We start from the raw sequence: 27,041 nt of genomic DNA on the forward strand, positions 1-27,041 counted from the left end.
TAGAATAGACAATATGATTGATGTATGTACATTCCATGTATGTATTATATATCAAAATGCATTCTACTGTCATGTATGACTAAAAATAAATTAATTAATTAATTTAAAAAAAAAGAACAGGGAAGTTGAGAGAACTTCAAAAATACATGCTAACATGAATGCCTATATGCACACACTAATAATCCCTGAAATAAAGTATAATTTTAAGACTAGCAATAATTTCTCATGTAATATTTAATTTTGAAAATTTTCAGGGCAAATAAAAATTTCAAAGAACTGTTGAATGAACACATGAATCCCTTTTCCTAAACTATCTTATTGTTTCAAGTTTACCACATTTGCTCTACTTCTACCTACACACACACATACTTTTCTTATACTAAACCACTTTTTTAAAAAAAATTCTGTAGTTGTAGATGGACAGCATCCTATATTTCATTTGTTTATTTCTTTATGTGGTGCTAAGGATTGAACCCAGTGTCTCACAGATGCTAGGTCAGTGTTCTGTCACTGAGCTACAGGCTCAGCCCTATACCAAACCATTTGAAATTAAATGCAAAGAGACATCATGATATGTCTTATCCCCATGCATAAGAATACTGTCCTAAATAAGTATCATTATCACATATTTATAGCTTCAAAATTGTCACTAAAATAATTGTATGATTTTATAATTTAAGAGAAAATTAAAAGTTCATAGGCTGTATTATTCCTTAACTCTGTAATGCATTCCAATTTAACTTAATTGAATAGTTAGACTAATAAGTAAATTATTTTCTTTTAATTCCCCCCCATCTTCCAATTCAAGTTTCCAGACAACAATGATATAGCAGAGTTCACAAAACTAAGAAAATCATGCAATTCAATATAACTATCAATCACTATGACCATAGAAGATAATGGGATTTTAGGAATTTTTACACTGTCCTATATAGACAAAAAACAAAATCACCTGTGAATAAATTATCCACAGAAGCAGGCATTAGAAATTCATCATGAAAAACCTGAGTTTTAATAAATCAAATATTTAATGTAATCATGGACACTAAAGCACTCTGTATCCTGAGCTAAATTTCAGATGCAAAATCCATATTGCTCCTTTTGTTGAAGACAAACAGGAATCCATATTACTGTACACCCTGTTAAATCACTCATTTCCTTTATATACTCTTAAGAACTTGCAGGCTAGGCACAGTGGCACATGCCTGTAATCCCAGAGGCTCGGGTGACTGAAGCAAGGAGATCACAAGTTGAAAGCCAGCCTCGGGAATTTAGCAAGGTGCTGTGCAACTTAGTGAGACCCATCTCAAAAGAAAAAATAAAAAGGTTAGGGATGTAGTTCAGTGGTTATGCACCCCTGGGTTCAATACCTATACCAAAACAAACAAACAAACAAAAACCCCACCTCTTTGTGCCACGTTTTAAAATACCTATTACAAAAAAAACACTCCTCATAAGTGCTTGAATTTTTTATAATATTGATATCTATATCTTACTAAACTGCCAAATCCACTATACAGCAAGATCAGTGAGAAACTTGTAAAACATGCATGTATCTAGATATATAGAGATATGCCATGTGGATGGCATATAGTCATAGATACATTTTTTTCAAGTTCTTTTTAATTAATATATGATGTTTGTACATATTTATGGGGTGCAGTGTTAATAATTCAATACATATATATAACATGTGATGATCAAATCAGATCAATTAGTATTAATATCTCCTTAAATATTTACCATGTTTTATGTTGGGAACCTTCAAACTCCTCTCTTCTACTGCTTCATAAAGAATGTAGTAAATTATTATGAACTATAGTCACCCTGCTGTGCTACAGAACACTATTATCATTCTTTCTATCTAACTGTATTTTGGTAACTATTACGCAATCTCCCTCTATGCCGGCTTCCCCCTACACCTCTAAACCTCTAGGGATCATATTCTAATACATATGAATGAGAATATATGGTAAATATCTTCTGTACTTGACCTATTTTATTTAACACAATATCCTCTGGTTTCACATGTATATTATAAAACTCCGCAACTAATTTGCACATGTAGCCAGGTTGAAAATCATCATACCAATGATCACCTTATTCATTTCTGTATTTCCAATGCACAATGTGATGTAGACAATAGGAAAGGTCTCACTACAAAGGGAGTCAAGACTTTTCTGGCTTTTGTTTTTGGGGAATTTGTGCAGGTTAGACAAGTTCTCTATCACTGTGCTACATCCTCAGCTCTTTTTTATTTCTTCTTTTGAGGTAGGTCTTCCTATGTTGCCAGGCTGGTCTCAAAATAGCCATCCACCTGCATCAAGTCTCCCAAATCACTTGGATTACAGGTATATGCCATAGCACCCAAATGAACACAGATGTTTAAAGTAGTAAAAAATTAAATCTGGGGCTGAGGATGTGGCTCAAGCAGTAGTGCGCTTGGCTGGGTTCGATCCTCAACACCATATAAAAATAAAAAATAAAGTTATTATGTCCACCAAAAACTAAAAAATAATTTTTTTATAAAAATTAAGTCTGACTACATGCAAGTGCAGTTTGGCATATAAGACTGCAAAAATCAACCCGAGCCAACTTTATCTTCTGTCTTCCCATAGGAAAGTATTTTTATTCTTGCAGTAGTATACAATCTTATATTTTCTACATAGTTTGTAAGTACTTTTAACCTATTAAGTCACATTTATTTCTCTTTATAGTCTAAATGTATATATGACCACTAAATATTTACAATATTTTTGTGTTTTGTCAAGTTTCTGGATTATCATCCCACTCAAATTCTTTATTTCTTTCATGCAAGAGGAAAGCTGCTCCAGTGTACTGATATTCTCTTAATATCAGTGGTCAATTATTTAAACAGATTACTATAATTACTTATAAAACCAGTACGTTCCTTACATTCAGAGTTAAAATATCTTACCCTTCCTTCTATTTCTGCCTTTGACTTCTTTATTCTCTTTAGGGTTTGTCTTTTTGTCTTCTCCAGATTCTCCATCACTCACAGTCAGTTTATGCCTCAAAAGCTTATGTCTGTATCTTGGCTTTTTAGATTCTTCAGAATCGGAATCCGATTCAGAATTGACTTGATTTTTTGCTTCTAAATGAAGAAAATATATCAATAAAACCTTCTGTGGCCAATTTTTCTTTTAAAATGCATCATGAAACTATGTTGTCTCTTCACAATTGTCATCATTTATGGAAACAATCAGATATGTACATATACCTTGGTATCATTGGTGACAGTAATCTTACACATCAGACTTGATAAATTATAACTACTAAATATTGACAAAATATCACCAATGAATATCATTTTAAAGGATAAAATACTTTGCTTTAAAAATCAATTGTTTACCAGAAATAACTGACAGATCTAGAATAACTTCCATAATTACTACAAGATACACAAAGAAGTAATGGCAATAAAGTTTTGAATATTTTAATAAACTTTAAAATGTATCCATTAAGAAATTCTTTTGGTCAGATATTCTTCAAAGACTGAACTAGTCAAGGAATCAAATTATAACAATCTGCACTTCTCTTTGGGAAGCTCACCCTCATCTCCTGGGTTTTCTTCATTTTGTTTTCCAGTTCTCTTTTTCCCTCCTTCTGGTTCATCATCTGAAGACCCATCCTCATCAGAGGAAAGATTGGCTTTAATTTCTTCTAAAAGCATCTTCTTGGCAATTCTTTAAGTAAAAGAACAATAAAAAACTATATATTTGGGAGTGAAGTATACCAAAATAAAAACAAAAACAGAATTTTCTGTATCTAAATAGAAATAAAGGTATTGATAGATTTTATATTGTAAAAACTACCAAAACCATGCTTTAAACTAAGCTTCCAATAAAAACTTTTAAAAATGTTCTTTGCACTGACTTTTTTTATCAATACTACAATATACTAAATAGTCTCAGGAAGGATATACCCTATTGACTATTTTGACCAATTTCAATTTGAAGCTATATAATCTTAGAAAGTTATATTTGTTCTGATGCCATCATCCAACACTACAATGTCAGATAGGCCAACAACAATAAAGACACTTATCCAGACAAATGGCATTCCAAGAGAAAACTCCACAGGAGAGGTTTTAATCCACAGGAAAACATATTCTTGGAAAATTAGTGTGCAATAAACCACTATATTATGAAATAATGCCTCAAACAGAAGGATAATATTCTGGACCATAATTTCAATTTACTTTATAAATCTGTTGAACAGATGAAAGCAACACCAAATATTAATTACTGAAGCAATCAGGACTCTCTAGTAATATTCAAACTAGGGTAGATATGAGAAGGGACATGAGTGCTATAAAATAATACACGGGATAAAAGAACACAAATTAAACATAAACAAGTTTTCACTTTCAGAAAAAAATAGTGCAATAGCTCTGCTCACACCATAATTTCTCAAGATGTTCCTCAAAGACCAATTTGCTAATAGAAAAAATTGATTGCAAAAAAAACATAATACTTCTTTTACTGCTTGTAAAAAATATTTCTAGCAAATTTCAATGTTTACACTAATGAAAGATATCTGAAAATGTAAGATAAAAGAAATCATGACAATTTTTGTGCAAGACAAGGAGTTTGATCAGTTTGGCTATCCTTTTGCTATAAAGTCATAAATCACAGTAACACCCTTATAGAAAGGGTCAAAAGGAAGGTGGCAAGAATCAAATAGTCTGCCATGAGCTAAGTTCTATGGGATAAACATTCACTCTGCAATCAAAACTGACTAGCTCAGTCAAACTCTTATAGATGAGAATATGAAACTATTGCTATTTCTGGACTTAACACCCCTCTACATTTCTTAGCATGCACTCACATTTCACTCAAGGATTCATTCAATAACAGGAAATGTTAATGCATGTTAAATCTCAATTGTGACAGGTAGAAACATTGATATTCAAAGATGCATAGCAAAGGCACCTCAGCAGATTGAAGCAAACCACGTCCATGAAGGTTTATTAATATATGCCTTTTTATGCTATCTCCTTCAAAGTAATGGATCAGAAATATTTAGACGAAACAGACAATTACCAATTGCTAAAGGATGCCACAGATGAGTTTGCTTTTCTGATGGTTTCTGCCCTTATTTGTATTTCAATAAAGTGGAATTAGGTCACCCCAATTTAAATATTACCGGAGTTCAGCACTATAAAGTTTAACTTTAAGCTTAATTTCTAGATCAGTGGTTTGCTGACTTGGATTACATACAGCACATGTTTTTAAATGGGGACTAACACTGAATTGTAACTTTTTATTTTGCTACAAAAAAATTGAACCCAAATATATTTAAGTTCCTATTTTCAACACATTAAAGAATAAAGTTAAGTCCTTTAAATTGAATGAAAATATGTTTCTGGAAAAAACTCTCTAAAATCTTCTTCAATACTATATTTTCATGTCTCATATATTAGAAAAAAAACTTTCTCAAACTTACTTGGGTAATAAATTTTGGAACAGAAAATATATGCATGTGTATAAAGTATGTGAAGTGTTGGTTACTAGATTAAAAATAGAAAAACAGTTCATTTGTGGTTACAAGGAAATCTTGCGACATCATTTGGGTAGGACAATAAAGAGACAACAAAACTAAATTCAAACTCTAGCTACTCTAAATGTTAGTTCAACAACCAGAATTCTGGTCAGGTGTGGTGGCTCACACCTGTAATCCCAATGACTTGGGAGGATGAGGCAGGAGGACTGCAAGTTCAAGATCAGCCTCAGCAAGTTAGCGAAACCCCGTCTCAAAAATAAAAATAAATAAATAAATAAATATGTAAATAAATGAATAAAAGGGCTGGGAATCTCAATCAGTAGTAAAGTGCCTCTGAGTTCAAACTCCAGTACCCGTCCCCCCCACCAACCCCCCATAAAAACCGATGTCTGCTCGTGTTTACAAATTCAAAAAAGTCCTAAAATTCTATAAAGACATGGTTGTTAATTGTAAGAAACCATGTATTCTTTTTTCTATTTTCAAACTCTAGACTCTAAAAAATAAATCCACTAAATTGGAGGTCAAAATATGTAATCCTAGCTAATTAATTTTCACATTCTGGAATTGTCAAGAGACTATGAAGTATGATAGAAGATAATACATTAACTGATAAATCAAAGAAAATGAAATCAGATCCACACACTGAAGAATTACAACTCATCAACAACTTTCATTAAGGATATAACATGTAGAATGATCATAGTTACTTTAGAAGCACAAAAATTACAAATTTCAAAGAATGATCATTTTTCTCCAAATCACAAGTTAAATACAGAGTGATGGAGACTTCCCATGCTTTACCTAAGAATTTATATTTGCCCTCTAACATTCTTTACCAAGAATGTTATTTATAGCCAAGTAAATTATGAAAAAGTTAATAAAGTTGAATCATTTTGCATAAACTCTATTGATGGCTCAAGTGTAATATGTCAAAGACCTACTGCACCATAAAACTAGCCTATTATGTAATCTACTCCATTTCAGAATAGGAGCTTAATTTAAATGATCTAAGGGCTGAGGCTGACCTTCAACATGAGTAGTCAGCAAGCATGTTGAGGTGAGATGTGTCCCATCTACAAAGCCTGCTGTGAGATGCTTTAAAGGGAAACTCCACTACCTTAACTCTGGAGTCACGGGCCACAGAGACTTCAAAGACATCATCACTTGAGAACCAGCTGAGGCTGGCAAAGCATCATTTTGGAGGCCTCGGCTGGACCCATGCTGGTATGCATGTGATGGATGTATAGTCATGATCCCTAGTTGATTCTGTTTGCTCTGAAGTTTCCTTTCTTGAGGCTTTCCAAGACGTTTCTGGGAAAATCATCCTGGCAACAAGGTACTGCCCCTGGAATCTCAATGCTCAATATTACATCTTGGGGCAGGTGTAGCATCCAAAGCAGTCACGACTCTATCAGAAGCATTAGAGGCACAGGCTGTGCCACTCTTGTGGCAGAAAACCTGGGCAGAGCCGGAGGTAATGGAGCCACTCCTCCATTTTCCTGAAAGGGAGGGAAGGGAGAAGGGGAGAAAGCAAATAATATGGGAGGGAGGGTAGAAACCCACAAACAAACAATGATCGGAACTGGTGCATGAGAGAATAAATAGTAGGACCCCAAAACCCACACAAACTAAGTCTTCTAAATTACATAATGAACATTAAGAAGATACCTTATCACACCTTCATCTACTAAAGAAAGTAAAAGTAAAATAATAAGAAATGAGCCCAACAACACAAACAAGCAATGGTGGGGGGATTAGAAAGCCAAGAAAGCCCTTAGTAATTATGATCCTATCTAGGAAGGAAATGAGTAATGTCTTGTTTAAGCACTCAAATGAGAAAGAAAAGTAGACTGCCTCGTGCGGATATATAATTGAAAATACTGACTTTTAAAAAAGGATCAAACAAGAGAAAGATCTCTTGTGCAAGGGAGCTTTAGAGAAACAGCCATAACAAAAGCAGCACAAAATGTTAGAGCTAGAAGAAAGGATCTTAGATTTCAATTATGTCATTTCATAGATGAGGAAAAAGGCTCAGAGAGGGAAGATGACTTAGCCAAAGAAATAAAGCTAGTTAGTGACAAAGCCAAGAGTAGAACCTCAGATCCAATTCCCATCTGCTGTTAGTTTGACTATGCCAATGCAATACTCTCTTCTTATGAACTACTTTTGTACAACTGAGAACCTAGACAAACACATAACAATCATATTTATATACTGGTACCAGGGATTGAACTCAGGGGTACATAACCACTGAGCTACACCCCCAGCCCTTTTCTATTTTTATATTGAGACAGGGTCTCACTAAGTTGCTTAGGGCCTCACTAAGTTTCTGAGGCTGACCTTGAACATGTGATCCTCCTGCCTCAACCCCCCAAGCCCCTAGGATTACAAGCATGCACCACTGCACCCTGCTATAATCATATTCTTAAAGATTCATGTATTTCACTGACTTCAAATTTATATATTTAAAAATGAAAAAACCCAGATTGAATTTTAAAGATAAAAAAATTTTCTAAACATCATTAGTCCAGTATGTTTCATCTCTAAAATGTATTAATGGGCCATCTGAGATACATTATACAACAACTGTTTTAGCTTTCAAGAGGCTCTGAAAACAAATGTGAAGAAAATTGCTAAATAAAAATTACATTTTAGAAGGCCTAAATATTATGTACCCATATATAGGCGACAAAATTTGTTAAAAAAATTATTTTTAGACTTTCTGTGAACACTTCCACAAAAGAATATATAGTTAACAGAATTTTGAATAAAATAAGGTTGAAATGAATGTTCCATAGAGATACAAATTAATTGTCCATGTAGCAATAAAACATTTTCAAGTGGATTTGTAAAACAATTCTAAAGGAATGCAAGCAAGGAATGTTAAATATTTTCTGTAAGAACAGTATGATAAACAACACATATACTTGCAGTAGAGCATAGGGCTTTGTTTTAATAAATGTCACCTACTAAAAGGTTATAAATTTTAAAAATAAAATATGTTCCAGAAGTAATATTGAATTCTTCCAATTTTATAACAGCATATATTTTAATGTTTAGGTTCAAAATTAATATCTTGGTATACAACTTTTAAAAATAAAGCAAAGGCAAAACTGGTAGAATTCATGAGATAATGATGAAGTCACCAACTAATCAAAAGCTCAAAAATGATTCAAAGCATTTTTTCAGTAAAATGTCCTATAATATCTCTAATTAATGAGATGTGGCCCTATATTATTGTTGTTGTTGTTTTTGGTTTTTGGTGAAGGCACCATGAAAGTTACTATCAAATGGCATTTACAAAATCTTAGGAGTAGACAAATAAAAACTGTATGAAATTAAGAACCCAGAATTATTAATAGTCTGTACACAGGCTATGGTACTAGAATAATGCCTGAATTACAAAATGTGTATTCTTTCATTTCACAAAAAAATCTAAGTTTTAGAGGAATTTTTATAACAATATATTAACATTGATATAAATTTAGAAAATTTTATCATTTCAGAACTAGTTCAGCATTTTTATACTTGAAAAGTGAAAACAAGAAATTACTCCAAGTCACAAAACTGAGTTACATTTGCTAACACTAAAATCTGAATTTTTTTCTTTCCTTTCCTTTTTGTCCATTGGAGGAAGACCTATTTCTCATTTTCTGAAAATCTCAGTACACCAAAGAATAGGGAAACAAGAAAGAAAGAGATTACATATAATGTTTTAATCTTAAACAGAGGACAATGGTCCCCACTACTGACCATATTATCTTCCTTCCTGGGAATTATAATGCAATAGAAAGTTGATGAAAACTGCAACCAGTTTACTCATTTACAAAAAATTCTATCCACTGGTTGGACATCGTATTATATGACTTATAATACTTACCTGAACTACGTTGAAAAACCTTAAAATTGCTAGATATTTGAAACCCTTACTAAAACAGAGAAACAAACAAAATACTCAATTTAGAATGCTACCTTTGTTTGTTCAAGTATAGCAAAGAAGAATCCGAACAATTTTACTAACCAAACAGTACCACCACTAAAAATTAAAAGAAAAAAACATCACAGATGTAGCAAATTTGTATAGAGAATGGATTAAAACATGTAGGAGTAGAAGATGAGCATTTGGAAATGTTTGAATAGAAGTGAAAGTTATGATATCATGCCATAATTTTCGTGAAATCAAGTAAACAATCATTAAATATCTTCATTCACATGCACAACATCCAGGAATCATTAATATCTTTCCAAAATATGTTGCATTAACCGTACAAAGCCTTCAACAGAACACCCGCACCAAGACAGTAGAAAATAACACAATAATTTGTATATTTTCTAATTTGAAAAGCAAAACTAATACCAGATATTAGGAGAATTGGAAATATAAAAGGCTATGATCTACTCTCACTATAAATAAGTATAACGTCTATCAATAATGGGTGATTTCTTTGAGCAATCTCCACATATTTTCCTTCTATGGAGAAAAAAAAAAAACTATTTAGCCCCAATCACAGAGAAATCATGAGAAAAACTATGTAATAGTACTAGAACCAAGAAAACATTTTTCAACAATAAAGTAAATATGTGTGTGCTCATATGTGCGTGCAGACAGGGATCCCTGTGTTTGTGTTAGCAGGAAAGGGTATCCATATAAAACTCTCTGCTTTTGGTAAAAATTAGAGATTAAAAAAGACTGCTTAATAAGAAAAATCTATTACTTGTGTTTTTACTCTCAAAAGCTCAATTCTAATATTTTTCATATCCTGAAAAAAATACAAATAAAAATATTCCAAAAATAATAACCCTGAACACTAACATTATTAAATTTGAACACACCATCATATTACTGAGGCTCCTTCATTGTACAAGTATTAAATTGTAACATAAGAAAACATGTTTGATCTGAATATCCCCAAATATACTGAAAACATAAAAGAATCAAAACATACAGGCTGCACATTCCTAATCAATACATCTGAAATCTGAAGTGCTTTGAAATCTGTCAGTATTTTCAAATCATGGATGTTCAACTGGTAAAGACTAGGCAAACAGAATCAGATACAAAAACAACTCTGAAATATGAAATACTTCTGGTCCCAATCACATTGGATAAATGTGATTTAAATGCCAGCGTAATTATTAAATGCCACCCAAAATAAAAAATATACCAACAGATACCTGTTCAAAGAGGAACTGATTTAAACCCCCAACTAATATTAAAAAGTCAAATGAAAACATTTTCCTATAGTACTTCCTCATAACTAATTTAAATTATGTGTATAAATTTAAAACCATGACAAAATTGGTATTATAGCCTTTGAGAAAATACATCAATTCTAATAAATTCTTATTACACAAATATCAAAATATTTATGCTATTTTCAAAGAAGCTCAATAAAACCAGAGCATTGACCTATATTTTGTCATTCTTCATTAAATAAAAGCAATTAAATAGAAATTAATTCATAGCTTACACGATTCTATCTCACAAATGTACACCTCTACTTTCAAATACAAATGCTACCTAAATACAGATGCTACATAATAGCTTTTTTAAATAACACAAACTTATTTACGTCTACTAAAATATCCAAGATGAATACGTTTTTCAAATGAAATCAAAAAAACTACCACCGGGGTAAAAATGGGAGTTCATAATCCACTTGAATCAAATGTATGAAATATGATATGTCAAGAGCTTAGTAACGTTTTGAACAATAATTTTAAAAAGTGTGCTAATAAAAACAAACCAAAAAAACTACCACAACATTCAAACAGAAAAACCAATCAATCAAATTTTCACACAAATATATATAACCATATATGTTTTGGAAAAAGTATTTACTTCCTCAATTTCAGGAACATAAAGAACATCTGTGGTTCAAACTAGTTTATATATCTTGATTCTAAAAATTTTTATGAACTCTTATGAAAAGGTGCATTATAATTAAAATTAAATGCTTGAACAAGAAAAAGTTTTACACAAATTTATTGCGTTGAAATAGTGAAGCATTTGCAACAATACACTATTTACCTCTCCATAAACACCATCACTGGAAATGTATTACAATACTACTAAAAAAGCAATGCATATGAAATTTATACACAATTTTTACACAGCTACACAATTGTGTACAAATTTACACACAATTACAATATACTACTACTAAAACACATCCCACTCAAAAAATGTCAAATTGGAAAAATAATGCCAAGATTTAATCATGATCTGCAGACAAAAATTTTAAAGTTGCTTAGTGCATATTCAAATCTGCTCAAATACATCATTTATACTAAAATAGTGCAAGAAGTTATTTGTATGCACATCATGACTAGATCACCCATGCATATTAGATATCTCTTTGGTATAGTGGATATTAAACAAATTATTAATTATATATTATAAAAGAACATTAAACTGAGTATAATGAAAGACATGCTCAAGATAAAATTCAATTCCTCAAAAGTACTCAATAGGGTTGTAATTTTTTTATCACAAATACAAGATGGAATTAAAGGTAAGTGCTAATAAAATACTTGCCAGTTACAAAGAGATATGATCAGAGAAATTAGAAGATGAAAATGTAATCTTTTGACAAGTTCTAACAAAACTTATCATAACTTAATAACAATCTTATTTGGTGACTAAATATCAAAGTTCATCACTCACAATTGAGTTAGGATATAATGTACTTAACACTGTTAGCCTATCAGTAACATTTGAGGCCTCATACAGGAAAACAAATAATAGTATATATAAGTAAGAATTTAAGCATTTTTAAAATAAAATTTTAAATGTTTTTATTATCTGTGATAAAATAATGTAAAATCCAAAAATTGTATGCAGTTACCATTCCATTGTGGACCCCACCCGTATTCCTTGAAATAATCGGGTATATATTTTTAATTTAAAAAAAAAAGGAGGAAAGCAGAGTCCGACTCTTTCTTTCCATAATTAAGCTCTATTAAAAATGTAAAATAAACCTATTCATTCACTTTAAATATTCTATGTTAGCAGAATGCTGATCTTTCAAATTGAGAAACCTATCACCATCAGCAAGACATAAAACAACTACCATAACAACGCAGCCTACAGTATTTAATACTCTGTTAAATTCATTAAAAATTATGGCACAAAAATTATGTATTTTTATATCTTCAATTAATATTTTAGAATTTACTGATAGGGATAAATATTCCTTAATAAATTCATCAATTCTACCAGATTAGAATTAATCAGAGAAAACGCCATCCAACCTACTCATTTTAGAGGTAGAAAACTTTGGCAAAACAAGTTGACGCTCAAAAATCACCTAGTTGTTAGAAACATTAGAAGATATGATCCTTATCCCCATTATTCCAATTTCATTCACTATACCACTCTGTCTTCATGATTGGAGATTATGATTGGGGATATACTAAAGTAAACAAAATGTTTAAAAGATTGGTAAAACATTGTGGTTATATTCTTTAACACCAGTTTTAATTCTTTACTGTCTATGTCAGAAATGTGTCCTTTTTTTTTTCCTTCTCCCAGCCATCCCTCAGTTAAATAAAATTCTACAAGCTACTACACATTTAAACCTACTGTCTTATTAAAGTTAACACTGTCATACTACTTCCATTTTCTTAGAAAAATGGACAAAATCTAGTCTGGATCCCTGTAAATTGAAAACTTATTTTGAAAGCAATTTCTTAATCTTAACTATGTGAGGAATCTTTTTTTCAATCTCAACAGGTCTTAAAAAACAGGATCACCAAATTCATTGGATGACAATTAAGAACAATAACCAATTATATAGAGAGATGTCTGTTGTTACCAATTTATTCATATAATTCACTTTCATCAAAAAAAAATCTATAAAAATTAAAATAGATTCAAAAATTATCACAGTTTACATGAAAACACAAAATTGACAGTTCTGTATTTATAACACACCCTATGCTAGGTGTGTTAATATTTATATTTATTTTCTCTTAAGGTTTCTGAGTTTAACCCATTTTCTGGCCTTTCTTTCAAACTTGCAGGAAGACTGTGAGTGAGTCTTTCTAAGGCAGGCACTCCCGGTTTTTACAACCTGCTTGCTGTTCCGTTGCTGATGTTTGCGCCCACGCCTAGGGTGTGTTATAATCGTTTTTAAGTCCTTACAGATGGAATCATACCTATTCTCAGGATCATTGTCGTCGTCATCATCATCCACTGTGACAGGCACTGATTTACATAAGGCTTCATCTCCTTGGGGAAAAAAGTGTACTTAAAATTAGCTTTAAATGATCTACATAAGTTAAACATTATAAAATAAAATTGAAATTCCAAAGCTCTAAAAAATACCAATAGGTACTAACCACTATTCTGAAATGCAAAATATGAGTAAAAAGAATGTTTAAAAAGTGTAGTACAAAATATGTGAAGTACCAGAAGTAAAATGATAAATAGTAAGGTCTTAAATATTTCAATGTTCCTTACAACATTACACGATGTGTGTTTGCTTGTTTGTTTTGCAGTGCTGGGAATTAAACACAGAGCTCTGGACCTGCTAGACAAGAAGCAAATTTGGAAATTCCTGTGGATCTGTAATTATTCCAAAATAAAAATTTCAAAATGGTAATCTGATTGCTGATGCTAGCCATGAACTTGCAGTCCTCCTTTCTCAGCCTCCATAGTTGTAGGAGAGGTCAATATGAATTAAGAGAGGAGACTTTTTGGGGGGTACTGGGAACTGAAACCAGGGGTACTTTGCTACTGAGATATTTCCCCAGCCCCCAGCCCCCTTTTTTTTTTAATAAAGATCGAGTCTTGCTAAGTTAAGCGGCTTAGGGCCTCACTAAATTGCTGAACTTGTAGTCCTCCTTTCTCAGCCTCCATAGTTCCTGGGATTACACATGTGTACCTCAAAGCCCAGTGAGATGTGTAATCCTTGAGAAATAGTTTTATTACTTTCACATGCAGGCAATAGCCTAAACAGGCTAACAGTGTTTATATACAGACCTTTGGTTAATTTACATTCGTGAATAGATAAGTATGTAGAGACTGAGCTAACTATTAATGGATCTCAAGATCTGTACCTTCTTTTCAGATATTAAATTTTAATGGTAGCTACAAAGAAACATCACATTAGAAACCCCAGCCCCTATGTATTCTTTATCTGTACTGCTGCTACTACCCAGGTATCATTTTTCTGATTTTTCTTTTTTAGCATATTAGTGTTCTGTTTTTTTCCTTATACATATGATAAAATATTTCCCAAAGTGTGTGTGCATGTCTTATTTTCTCAACTGGGCAAACATTTTTACTCAGATTATGTGTTATTTGGCACAAATGTATATCTTATCAATAGTATAACTCAGACCGTACTACAGTTTGATTTATTGGTATTAGAATGTGATTAAAGCAAGTCATTTTGTTACCACAACTTACTACATTCCCCCACCATTTTCTCCCCCCCCCACACCCCATAATTCTTGGAGGAGACTGTCCTGAGAACTTACATTGATATAAGTGGTCATTTTGTCAAATGACTATTTAAATTAAAAATGTGACTGATATAGTGCAGTATGTTTTTTATGCGTATACTATATTATCATATGAAATTATTACTATAATAATACATGGATCATTGTGTGATTTTAGCAAGTACAAATATGGTTTTCAAATTTTTATGTTTGGTGTTTAACTATGTGTCTTTTAGTTGTAATCAAAACAAGAATTCAAAAAGCAGTTCATTACTGTCATGTTTTTAGATTAACTAATTATCATTATCTTTCTTGTTAATTACAGAGGAAAGATTATACAGCATTAACAAAGTTTTTGCCTCCAAAACATGAATATGTGTTAGCTGAGAGAATGACTCCTATTCAGTGCAAGCTTTATCAGTACTACTTAGATCACTTAACAGGTAACTTATTGTTTTCAATCTTCTCTATAAAGACATACTTTTCCTGAAGAATTTTTTCTTGTCAGTTCCTTTCCAGTTTTGCATTTGAATGGATGTCCTTAAAAGCACAATAGCTCTAATTTAAAAGAAATCACTAATGCTGTCATTAATCTCTAAGAACAAATGAATAAAAAAAATATATGGCATGTATCCCTAATGAATGCTCTTCAATTGTAAGAAGCTATTTCAGAAGAATTATGAATATGGAATAAATCCAGAATAGAAGACACACAGAAATTCTGGAATATTTTAAAAAAGTATTCTAATTGCATTAATGTTAAAAGGCATGTAAATGAAATCTATGAGATTGTTCCTTAGTTATCAAATTAATAAAGGTTGAAGGCAAAAAAAATAGGCAGAAAGCAAGACAGGCATTTAGAATGATCTCCATGTTGTAATAAAATTACAGCTGCTTAATGTACACTGAAATGTTAGCTGACATTGTTTTCTGGGTTTTTTCATTAAGAATAACTTTTAGTTTGTTATTCTTTGCATTATTTTTAGAAAACACAATGCATATCTATTGTTTTATCATCACTAAATGTGTGTGTGTGTGTGTGTGTGTGTGTGTGTGTGTGTGTGTGTGTCTCCATTTCTTTACGCCTGAAGTAGTTCACATAACAAAACCCAGTCTGTGGCTCTGAGGGGTTAGGGTTTTTTCGGTCACTTGCTTGGGTTCTTTCCCCAATATGCCAAGTGTCATTAGTGAATGCAGGTTAGAAAATGCCCCTGAGGGGCTGGGGGTGTGGCTCCATGGTAGAATACTCGCCTAGCATGCATGAGGCATTGGGTTCAATCCTCAGCAAAACATAAAAAAATAAAGATATCCTTCTAAAACTAAAAAAAAAAAGTTTCAAAACACAGAAAATCCCCTTGAGCCCATTGTGGATGCAATGATTGATTAAAAACCCAGAGGAGGATGGAGGTGTACATACAGTTATTAAAATTATACTTTATGATACTAGGTGCCCTTCAATACATAAATGTATAAAGAAAATTTGGCATATGTACACAATGGAATATTACTCAGCCATAATAAAGAAAAAATTATGTCATTTGCAGGTAAATGGGTGGAACTGGAGAACATCATGTTATGTGAAATAACCCAATCCCAAAAAAACAAATGTTGAATATTTTCTCTGATATGCAGATGCTAATTTCACAGTGGTGTGGGGAGTTAGGGAATGATAGAAGTGCTCTGGATGAGAAAAGGGGAAATGAAGGGAAGGGAAGGGGAATGGTTAAAGATAGTAGAATGAAGTGGACATTACTATCCTAAGTGCACATATGATTATACAACCAATGCAATTCTACATTATGTACAACCAAAAGAATGAGAAGTTGTATTCCATATATGTATAATGTCAAAATACATTCTACTATCATGTATAGCTAATTAGGACAAATTTTAAAAAGGAATGTGGAAAGAGAAAAAAATTAATTATTATTATTATTTTTTTTGGCCCTACTGGGGATTAAATCCAGGGATGCTCTACCACTGAACTGTATTGTCAGCCCATTTATTTATTTATTTATTGTTTGTTTGTTTGTTTATTAATACTGAGTCAAGAGCTTAGTATGTTGCCCAAGCTGGCCTTGGATTTAAGAAACATGTTTAACTTTATTTCTTTATTTTTTTATGTGGTGCTGAGGATTGAACCCAGTGCCGCACATGTGCTCGGCAAGTGTTCTACCCCTGAGCCACAACCCCAGCCCCTGGTTTTGTATTTTTTATCCCCCTGCCTCAGACTCAAAGTATTTTTTCAACACATGATTATACAACCCATGCAGTTCTGCATTATGTACAACCAAAAGAATGAGAAGTTGTATTCCATATATGTATAATATGTCAAAATACATTCCACTATCATGTATAGCTAATTAGGACAAATTTTTAAAAGGAATGTGGAAAGAGAAAAAAAATTAAAAAGTTAAACTTCATCCTATATTGGAACACAGTTTTATGTGAAACTTACTTTATAAAAATGTGTAATTTTGAGCATTAACATACCTGTAATCCCAGCTACTAGGGAGGCTGAGGTAAGATGATTGCAAATTGAAGGCCAGCCTGGGGGACTTAGCAAAAATAAAAACTAAAAGGGGCTGGGTATATAGCTCAGAGGTAGAGTACCCCTGGGTTCAATCCTCAGTAATCCCCAGGCCACATACACACACAAAAGAGTTGGTAGTGGTCTTCTATGCCTATAATCCCAGCAATTCAGGAAGCTGAGGCAGGAGGACACCAAGGTCAAAACCAGCCTCAGCAATTCAGCCAGGCCCTATGTAACTTAGCAAGACCCTGTCTCAAAATAAAAAATAAAAAGGGCTAGGGAAACAGCTCTGTGGTAAAACACCTCCAGGTTCAATCACAGTATCTCCCCATCAAAATCTAAGTGTCCTCAGTTAACTAACAGGTATTACTAAAACAAACAATACAAGTAACTAGTGAAAATTATAATAAATTTATATAATAACAATCAAATATATTTAGTATAACAAACAATGTTTGAAAATATGTGTAATAATGATTAATTTTTTTATTTTATGTTTCTAGGTAGCCATAACCAATTAACTCAAATCCTAATGTTCCTGATTCTCTATCCCATCAGGTTTGGGTATTCCATCTACAGTTTGGATTTTCTTTCTTCCTTCATTTTGATAGTGTTTTAAGAGAAGCATCTGTGATTGGGGAGGAGCCAAAAAAGAGAAGATTCTGTTTGTACTATCAGAAACTAGCTAAGAAATATCAAAAAGGGTTTCAATACACTAAATTTAAGCTATTTAATGGGATTTCATGGGACTCAAAGCTATCTCTTCTGAAACCAGGAATGGTTGTGCACACCCATAATCCAAGTGACTTGAGAGGTTGCAAGGAGGATCCAAGTTTGGGAGTTTGAGGCCAGCCTCAGCAAGTAGAGAGACTCTATCTCAAAATATGAAAAGTGCTAGGGATATTGCTCAGTGGTTGAGCAACCCTGTGTTGAATCCCCAGTACCAAATGAAAAGCTCTCTGTTCCAATTTTAAAAGCTATATGCTTGGCAAAGCACTTAAAACTTTTGGTCTCATTTCCATTAAATGAATACCTCCTGGACTACTCTCACAAAAGGTACCATTTTCTTTCATAAATTTTACTGTTCATTACCCCAGAAAAAAAGCACTAAACACATATAGAACATTTTTGTTATTTACCCAAAAACTTTGGTCTGACACAAAAGACTAACAATTTATGAAATATTTTACAAAGATGGCATAAAATTAAATCAAGAAAGGTCTTATAGTAAACTGGTGATCATTTTTAAATAGACTTCTCCTAAAGAGTAATCCTGAATTAGATTTTCTTCAGGAAAAATTAAACAATGTAGTTATTAAAAAGGGTTTAAAGAGAATACAAATTTTAAAATGTTTACTTATTTTTTTCATACCTGAAGATTGGCAAAATCCAGTGTGTGAAGAAAGCACTAAATTTTCAGTCACAGGCTTAATTTTCTGTTCATCACTGCTCCCCTCGCCTACAGAATTCTGATCATCATCTCCTACATCAGATGATGAGGAAGTAATGTCTGCTTGCTTCCTTTTATTGCTTGTTCTTAGGGGGTTTCTCTTTTTTTCCTTGACATTGCCTGCCTTCTTTTTAGCTGAAGCTCTTTGTTTCTTCTGCTTTTTATTATCTTCAGAACTTTCCTCAGCATCAGAAGATGATGAGCCACTTTGTATTTCCTTGGTATTTCTCTTTGAATTTAAATTTCTTCTTTCCCTCAATTCTATTCTTTTCGGTTTCTTAACAGAAGAGTCACAACCATCTTGTTTCATGGAACATTTCTCAGTATCAGATGATGAAAAATCTTGTCTCTTCCTTGAACTCTTTTCAGGCAAGTTGCGTCTTTTCTTCTCTCTACCTGATGCTCTATTCTTAATCTTTTTATCTTCTGAAGAGTCACAACTATCTCCTTTCCCTGGTACCTTTTCAACATTATCAGATAACTCATCCTTCTTTTTAGAAATTTTATCTTTCATTTTTTTACCTTTCTTTTCTCCATCAGTTGTGTCACTCTTGCTTTGTTTTAGGCCCTTAGGAAAATGACAACTTTCTTCTCCCTCAGGTAATTTCTCAGTGCTATCAGATGATGATTCATAATGCCGTTCTATCTTCATTACTTTTTTCTTCAAGTCTATAGTCTTTTCTTTTTCTTCAGTCCCCTTTTTGTTCTGCTTTTTATCTTCTTCAGAGGAATCATCACTCTGCTCTTTCTTTGGGAATTTATCAGCAACATCAGATAAGCCACCCTGTACTTTTTTACATGTTTTGGTTCTCAGATGCTTGCTCTTTTCTTTAGTTTCAACTATTTTTTTGTCTTCTAGGGAATTTAAACTCTCCTCTTTCCCTGAAGAAGGCTTATCAGCAACATCAGAAGAAACACTTGGCTGCTGTTTCTTAGAAAGTCGATCTCTTAATTCCACTACGGTCTTGTCTTTCTCAATTGTGCTTTCTGCTGAAGAAAAATTCTGTTTCCTTTCAGCATCATCAGATGATCCTTCTTGTGCAGTCTTCAAACTCTTCTGCCCTTGATTATCCATCCCTTTTTTGCTGTTTTTTTCATCTTCAGAAGAATCATAATCTTTTCTATTTGAAAATCTTTTTTTGGTTGTTCTGATAGCCCCAATTTTACTCATGCTTTTTATTTCTTTTTCTAATTCTGAGTCATAATTAGAAGACTCAGACTGATTTTGGCGTTTCTTTTTAGAAATCATAGAGCTTTTAGCTGATTTGCCTTTTTTAATATCAAAATCTGAGCCGGAAGTAGAACTTTTTCGTTTCCTTTTTCCTTTATCATCTTTCCCTTTTTGAGTCTTTAAATCATACAGAGTCTTATGATTTGTCTGAGTTTCATTAATATCAGTATCTGAAGAAGAACTGTGACTCATCCTGCTGCTTACCTCTTTGAGGATTGCTAACATTTCATCAGAATCTGAATTTTGATCCACAATCTCTGACTGCTTGGACTTAGGCAATTTATTAGGCTTAGGATTATCTATAGCACTGTCAGAAGAATTTCGCTTGTCCTTTTTCCTGATTGGAACTGATAGTTTTTGTTTCTCCTTAACTACTTCGTTACTTTCTTCATCTGAATTAGATGTTGCAGGGTTGGTTTCTGTCTGTCGCCTCAAGGGTGTAGTCTTAACACGTGGGGATCTTCGAAGATCAGATTCTTCTAAAAGTAAAGGAACTTCATTTTCAGTTAAATGCTCATTGTCGGTGTTTTCCTGTCCAGGTCCACATTTCTCTGACTTGGGGTTCAAACCAGAACTTTTAGGGCCATCTTTATCTTGTGGAACTTCCTGGCAATCAGCACCTTTAACTGGGGAATTAGAAAGGGAAACAGGGGTGAGTTTAACATATAATTCCTTTGTTACTTTAGCTGTACTTTTTGACTTAATACCTCCTCTGTTGTCTTTTGAAGGAGTATTTAATTTTACAGATGAACTCTCCAATTCTTGCTCAGTTCCACTATTGCCATCCCCCTGAAAATCAGTTGAACTCTGAATTTCCATGGCAGTCTCAAGATTCTCAAAAATATCCTCTGGAACTGAGGAAGGAACAGACACAATATCCATGTCTAAGTCTTCAGAAGTATTAGCAGGTTCATACTGAGGTTCCTCTTTCCTATCAGATTTCTTATGCTCACCACTGGTACTTCTATTTACTCTTTGTTCCTCTATTGGGATACTCTGATCCATGTGCTCATTATCTACCTGTTTTCTGGACAGTTTACCGTCTGACTTTGAAATATCCTTCCTTTCCAAAGCAAAGATTTTTTCTCCTTTTCGTACTTTTGTTTCCGACTTAGCATCTACAACTTTATGCTCTTTGGTATTTTTCTCTTTGTTTACAGCATCCAAAGCTTGAATCTCTGAATTCAAATCTTCCTCTAATGCAAGATGAGCCTTCTTGATATCAGCCAACACAGATTTAAAAGCCTTAAGCTGACGTAACTTTGTAGCAGAACTGATTTCTGAATTATCTGTTGCCTGCTTCAAAAACTTAACATAACTGGAGTTCATGTTGGCTGTGGTCTCAATCAGTTTTTTTGCCTTTTTAATCATCTCTTTGGGCACAGTTAGTGCTGAATAATTGTAGGTTACAGAGCCAGAACACGAATCATCTAATTTCTTTTCTTCTCCATTGCAATTTGAAGTATTCTTCTTTGGAGAAAATTTGGGTGCATGTTCACATACTTTAGTACTCTTTTCACTGTCAATTTTTATCTTCTTCTTATTTTGCTGCAACAATTGTTCTAAGTTCTCAAATACACTGTTACATGCAGTGACCAAGTCCAATAAAGGCTCTGGGTGACAAATGTAGCAATACCATTGGTTGTTTTCATCCATTATAGTAGATAGCTCCTTTCTACCAAGGTTACGGAGAATGCATTTCTTACAGAAGGCATTATGGCAAAAGTCACAACAAATCAAGTTCCCGCCTTCTGCACACCATCTGAAATGTTTTAAAGATTAAAATATTATTCCAAATGAAACTAATTTTAATCTCTTCATTATTAAAGCAACTTAAATTGTCCTGTCAGCAATTTTAGTAGTATTTTAGGTCATCTGCCTATTCCTTATCAGAAAGCTTAAAACTTAAAGCTTAGTGCAAAAAGACATCATAATGATGAGATTACAAAAGACGGATCTAGTAAAAGACTCTTATGAATTCCCCCCAAAATGATGACACTGAATGCTAGGTGATCTTAATTATTACCTACCTACATTGTTCATCCATTCCATCTGAGTCACGGCTAATATCATCACTCATGTAATACTTAAAGCAATTCTATAGAAAGAAAAAAGGAAGGGGAAATTTTATTCAAAATTCATTAACATTCATAAGGAACAAAAACTTAACTTTTGGTGGAGAGTACTGGGAATTAAACCCAGGAAATTCACACATGCTACATAAGGACTCTATCACTGAGCTACATCTACTCCAAAAAATTAACATTTGAAATCATTAATAAAGTAAAAGGAATGTGCACATTTTAAACAATCAAATCAGAACATTGTACTACCCAATACTAGTATTTTCCAGTCATTGAAATACCTCAAGGAATTAACTTTTTGACACAGATTGCCCTACCATCAAGCACTATTATTCCTTACTTAAAAAGTGCTTTAAAGATTTTTATTAAAGATTTTATTTAATAAAGCAAATTTCTGGTCTTATACAACTAACTTACAAAGCTGTACATAAAACTGTATTAGATGTTTCTACTTCCTAATTTTAACAGTCACCACATATAAACAGCTACTATGTGTACAACTGAACTATTAACCTACATTATCTTTCAATCTCAAAATATCTACCTACAAGGTAGGAGATATTCTAAGGGGAAAAGTTAAGGTTCATTAATATGTAAATTAATCTAATATCATACACTATTAAGAGGCAAAATTGTTATTCAAATTCAAGTTTCACTAACTTCAAATTCCTTTCCAGTCAGATTGGGAAAAGGGAAGGTTCCAAAAACTACCCAAGCTGCCTAGACTTACAGACTCGTCCTTAGAAAAAAGCAAATAAGAAAAGAGAAAGGAAATGCAGGTTACCAATCCAGCTGTCAAAATTTAAAACTTAAGAAGCTGAGGCAAGAAGATCACAAGTTCAAGGCCAGCCTGTGCAACTTGCCAAGAGCCTGTCTCAAAATTTAAACCAGCCAGAGCTGGGCACAGTGGCGCACACCTGTAATCTCAGCAGCTCAGGAGGCTAAGGCAGGAGGATCGCTAGTTTAAAGCCAGTCTCAGCAACTCAGAGAGTCCCTTGTCTCTAAATAAAATACAAAAAAAGGACTGGGGATGTGGCTCAATGGTTATTTGCCCCTATATTCACTCCCCAGTACCAAAAACAAACAAAACAAAACAAAAACAAAAATTAAAGTTAAACAAAAGGGCTGGGGATATATCTCAGAGGCAGAACACACCTGGGTTCAATCATCAGTATCACACTAATAAAAAATAAGAACTATAGCTAGAACTCCCAGGAAAATATGGCCTACCCCTGCATTTCAAAAGTGAGATACTCACACAGGATTCATCTCAGCACTAACAAGAGATGGGGAGCCCATACATAACCTTTATATCATAGGTATTTTAAAAGAACTCTACTGTATTACCAACAAAAAAGGTGTAGACAGACTATTAAAACCATAATCAACCTATAAGAAACATTTAAATTATATTATCTCAAGTTACTTCAAACCCTCTTCCACATGGAAACTTAAAGTAGTAGGGTACATTAAAAGGAGGGTTAGAAAACCAAGCATGCACACATACACAAAATGTCAGGTTTCGATACTTAACAGGCTCTCTTTTAGCTCTCAATCGCTGAATACTGTGTTGTATTTCCTAGAAGGAGCTGAACCAATCCCACTTTACCAGGCTAATTCTTATTCACATTTCAGGTATTAGTTTATAACACCTCCACTGAAAAGCCAACCAAGTCCTAATTACAAAGGCTTCCTATCTGCTCCATAATCACAATATCTCCCCTGAAATGGCATTTTTCAGGCCTTTTATATATGGGTCTTCCCCTCTACAATGTAAGCCTGATCAACAAATCTTTACATACCTTACAAATAAGGACTTGCAGTGAAGGGTGTCTATAAATGGAATCTTTTTGAAAATGATTGACCTGCTGTCCACAAGCTGTGCAGCTCACGATTCCATGAAGCCCATCTTCTAGGAGAAAGGAGCGATCATTATTTACACATTTACACAGGGGGGGAAAAAGGATATTTACCTTAGTCAGCATTTTGTGAACTTTATATTAGATATGAGATACCTCATAATCCATGGGGAAATAACTTTTTGGACACCCATTAAAAAGCCTTTTTTTTTTAACTGATTTTCTAAAAAAAAAAAAAATACTGACTTTCTAAAAAATCTGACAACCTTGTCAAATTCTGAGCTACAAATTCTAAACATCTTTCCTTTTACATATACAAACCCCATTCATTTCTCACAACTTGGCATAACATGAAGAGACCCCATAAGGAAGTTCTAAAAATAAAGATCAAGGGCTCTTTTTCATTGCTATTGCTTTACAAATAAATACACTATCTGTTCTTAGGGAATGGAGAAGTAAATGACATAAACATTTTTTATTCTCCAAGTGGAATTGTCTGCACAAATTCAATCAATGGGGTACATGAAAACTTGGCAATTTGATATTACCCATTTCCTTCCTAAGATTTGCTTCAATACTGTCCATAATCCCCACATGGCTTCTTTCTATGCCTACTGTTCACTCCCTACTAACAGGGTCTGGTTGGACATTATGAGTTATCTATACAGCAGCAAAACATCAGCTAGTTGGAAAGGCATACCCTCATCCTGTACTATCTACAGGAAAACAGGCTGAAGATAACCTATACAAGCAACAATTAGAAGAAACCTCTCCTGCCTTGTTCTTGTTCCTACTTCGGCTAAAGCAGTGTCTCACAATCTAAGCTGAACATCAGAATCATCTGAAGAATCTTTTTAAAAAACAGAAATACACCTGTAATCCCAGCTACTTGGGACGCTGAGCCCAAGAGTGAAAGACCAGCCTGGGAAACACAGTGAGACCCCCCATCTCAAGAAAAAGAAAATGAAAAAGAAAAAGGAGGGAGAAAAAAAAAAAAGACAGCCGTTCCCAACCAATAAAACAAAGAACTGAAATCCCTCCCTCCCTCTCTCTCTCTCTCTCTCTTTGTGCCAGATCCTGATATGCAACCAAGACTTTGATCCAAATAAAACAGTAGATTATGATTAAAAGAGGTCAGTGAAAATGTCTTCGTTCACAAATAAAAAGGAGACGACTGGAAGAAACAACACCCCACCCCACCCCACCCCAAAAAAGTCTCTATCCCTAAATAACACAAAACGCCAGATGCATTTCTCACCTTTGAGTTTTCTTTTTGTGTTTTGTTAGTTTTAAGATCCAAAGCACCATGGACCCAAAGACTATTTTAAGTATCTTTACTTGTAGAAGCTAAAACAGTTCAAAGCATAAGGACACCATCATACGTTTTCAGAAGATGAAAGAGAATCTCAAGGCTTACTTAATGTTTTATTTTTAATCACACTGCCTGCCCTACATTGTTTTGATCTTGGGTATTCGTGTATTCTGTTATTTGTTTTAACAGAAATATTTGGTGTAATTTTCATTTCAAATAATAATTTAATTAAGATAAATGAAACCTAGAATTTGAATATACACCCAATGTTAAATACTATTAATTAAGCATCTGCTATGTGCTCTTGCATATATATCATTCAAGAAAATTTTAAAAATAGGTGATCCTTTGGAGAATTTCTTCCACAGGAAAAAGGAACTGTATATGAGGATATTCACTATAGCACTAATTAGAAAATTAAAAATTGGAAATAATTTCACATTTGGGAAATAGATAAATTTATACTGTAAGAATTCTATAGAGCAGTGAAAAACCAACTAGATGTGTATTTGCTGACATGGATAAATTTCAAAAACAATGTTGAATGAGAAATGTTCTCAAAGGATATATATATATATATATATATATATATATATATATATATATATATCATACTATTTTTGATTTTTAAATGAAAAATGTTTTTTAATAAATACATATATAGAAAACATAGAAAAACATGCATACACATGCACATGCATAAAACTTTAAGATAATCATTACCTGTGGGGTGGGAAGAAGGGGAAATGGATGAGAGTAGGACTGAACCAATATTTTATTTAATTGAGATCTGAAGCAAATATGGTAAAATGTTGAAATGTTACTTTTTTATGTACTTGTTTCTGTTACACGTATGTTTAAATTTTTATATCTAGTTATGAAATAAAGATTATAACAGTGTGTCAATGTAAAAAAAACATTTTCATTTCTGAGCTCAATACATTTTAGTGTTTTAAAGAGAGACTAAAATTATTTTGCCGTGTAGAAAAGTTAGTGTAACATATTTTTTAATAATTAAACTGGGAAAAGTATGTCAAAACAGGATATGATTTTTTAAGTGACACTGTGCTATAATTTTGTTCCAAATCAATATTATTTTATATATAAATAAAATAATAAAATATTATTTTATATATAAATAAAATAATAAAATATTATTTTATATATAAAGTTTACATTCTTGACACTGTTCTAAATTAGGCTTCAATTTGGGAACTAATTTTACCAAAAAGTCTGAACAATAGCCACAGCAATCCACTATCTCAGATCACTAGTTTGTTCACACATGCATAAGCCTAAAATGAAATTTCTTGTGTGATTTCTGACAGTTTACAGATGTAACAAATCATTAAGACAAAAATAAACATAAAATATTTAAGTGCACTACATGGCTATAAACATGCATATTCACTTAAGCATGATATAAACATTCTTACACAGGACACTCAACAAAATATTCCAGAAAACAATATCAGCTGAGACCAAATACCAGCAGCATACCAGAGTGGCACTAGGAATACCCTCCCCAAAAAGTCCTTATTCTGCTTTCAAGTCCCATCCACATATCTGACACTGACTGCTCTAGAGCCCCTTCCC

General features: G+C 32.9%; 1 protein-coding gene across 6 annotated transcripts in view; it reads right to left on the reverse strand.

Annotated features, from left to right (window-relative positions):
• The window catches only part of Atrx (ATRX chromatin remodeler), a 217,620-nt gene that overhangs the window by 128,557 nt on the left and 62,022 nt on the right, over positions 1 to 27,041 (reverse strand). For 3 of the 6 annotated variants that reach the window (XM_026405587.2, XM_026405585.2, XM_026405588.2), the window contains 6 exons: positions 24,077 to 24,186; positions 22,221 to 22,288; positions 18,882 to 21,952; positions 13,687 to 13,759; positions 3,574 to 3,707; positions 2,939 to 3,115 (listed from right to left, as the gene is read on the reverse strand). In XM_026405587.2, coding sequence (XP_026261372.1) covers positions 2,939 to 3,115; positions 3,574 to 3,707; positions 13,687 to 13,759; positions 18,882 to 21,952; positions 22,221 to 22,288; positions 24,077 to 24,186 — 3,633 coding nt within the window. The remainder of the gene's footprint in view (positions 1 to 2,938; positions 3,116 to 3,573; positions 3,708 to 13,686; positions 13,760 to 18,881; positions 21,953 to 22,220; positions 22,289 to 24,076; positions 24,187 to 27,041) is intronic. The other 3 variants (XM_026405589.2, XM_077794035.1, XM_026405586.2) reach the window with 2 other exon arrangements.

This window comes from Urocitellus parryii, chromosome X (genome assembly GCF_045843805.1).
Source record: "Urocitellus parryii isolate mUroPar1 chromosome X, mUroPar1.hap1, whole genome shotgun sequence".
NCBI lineage: Eukaryota > Metazoa > Chordata > Mammalia > Rodentia > Sciuridae > Urocitellus > Urocitellus parryii.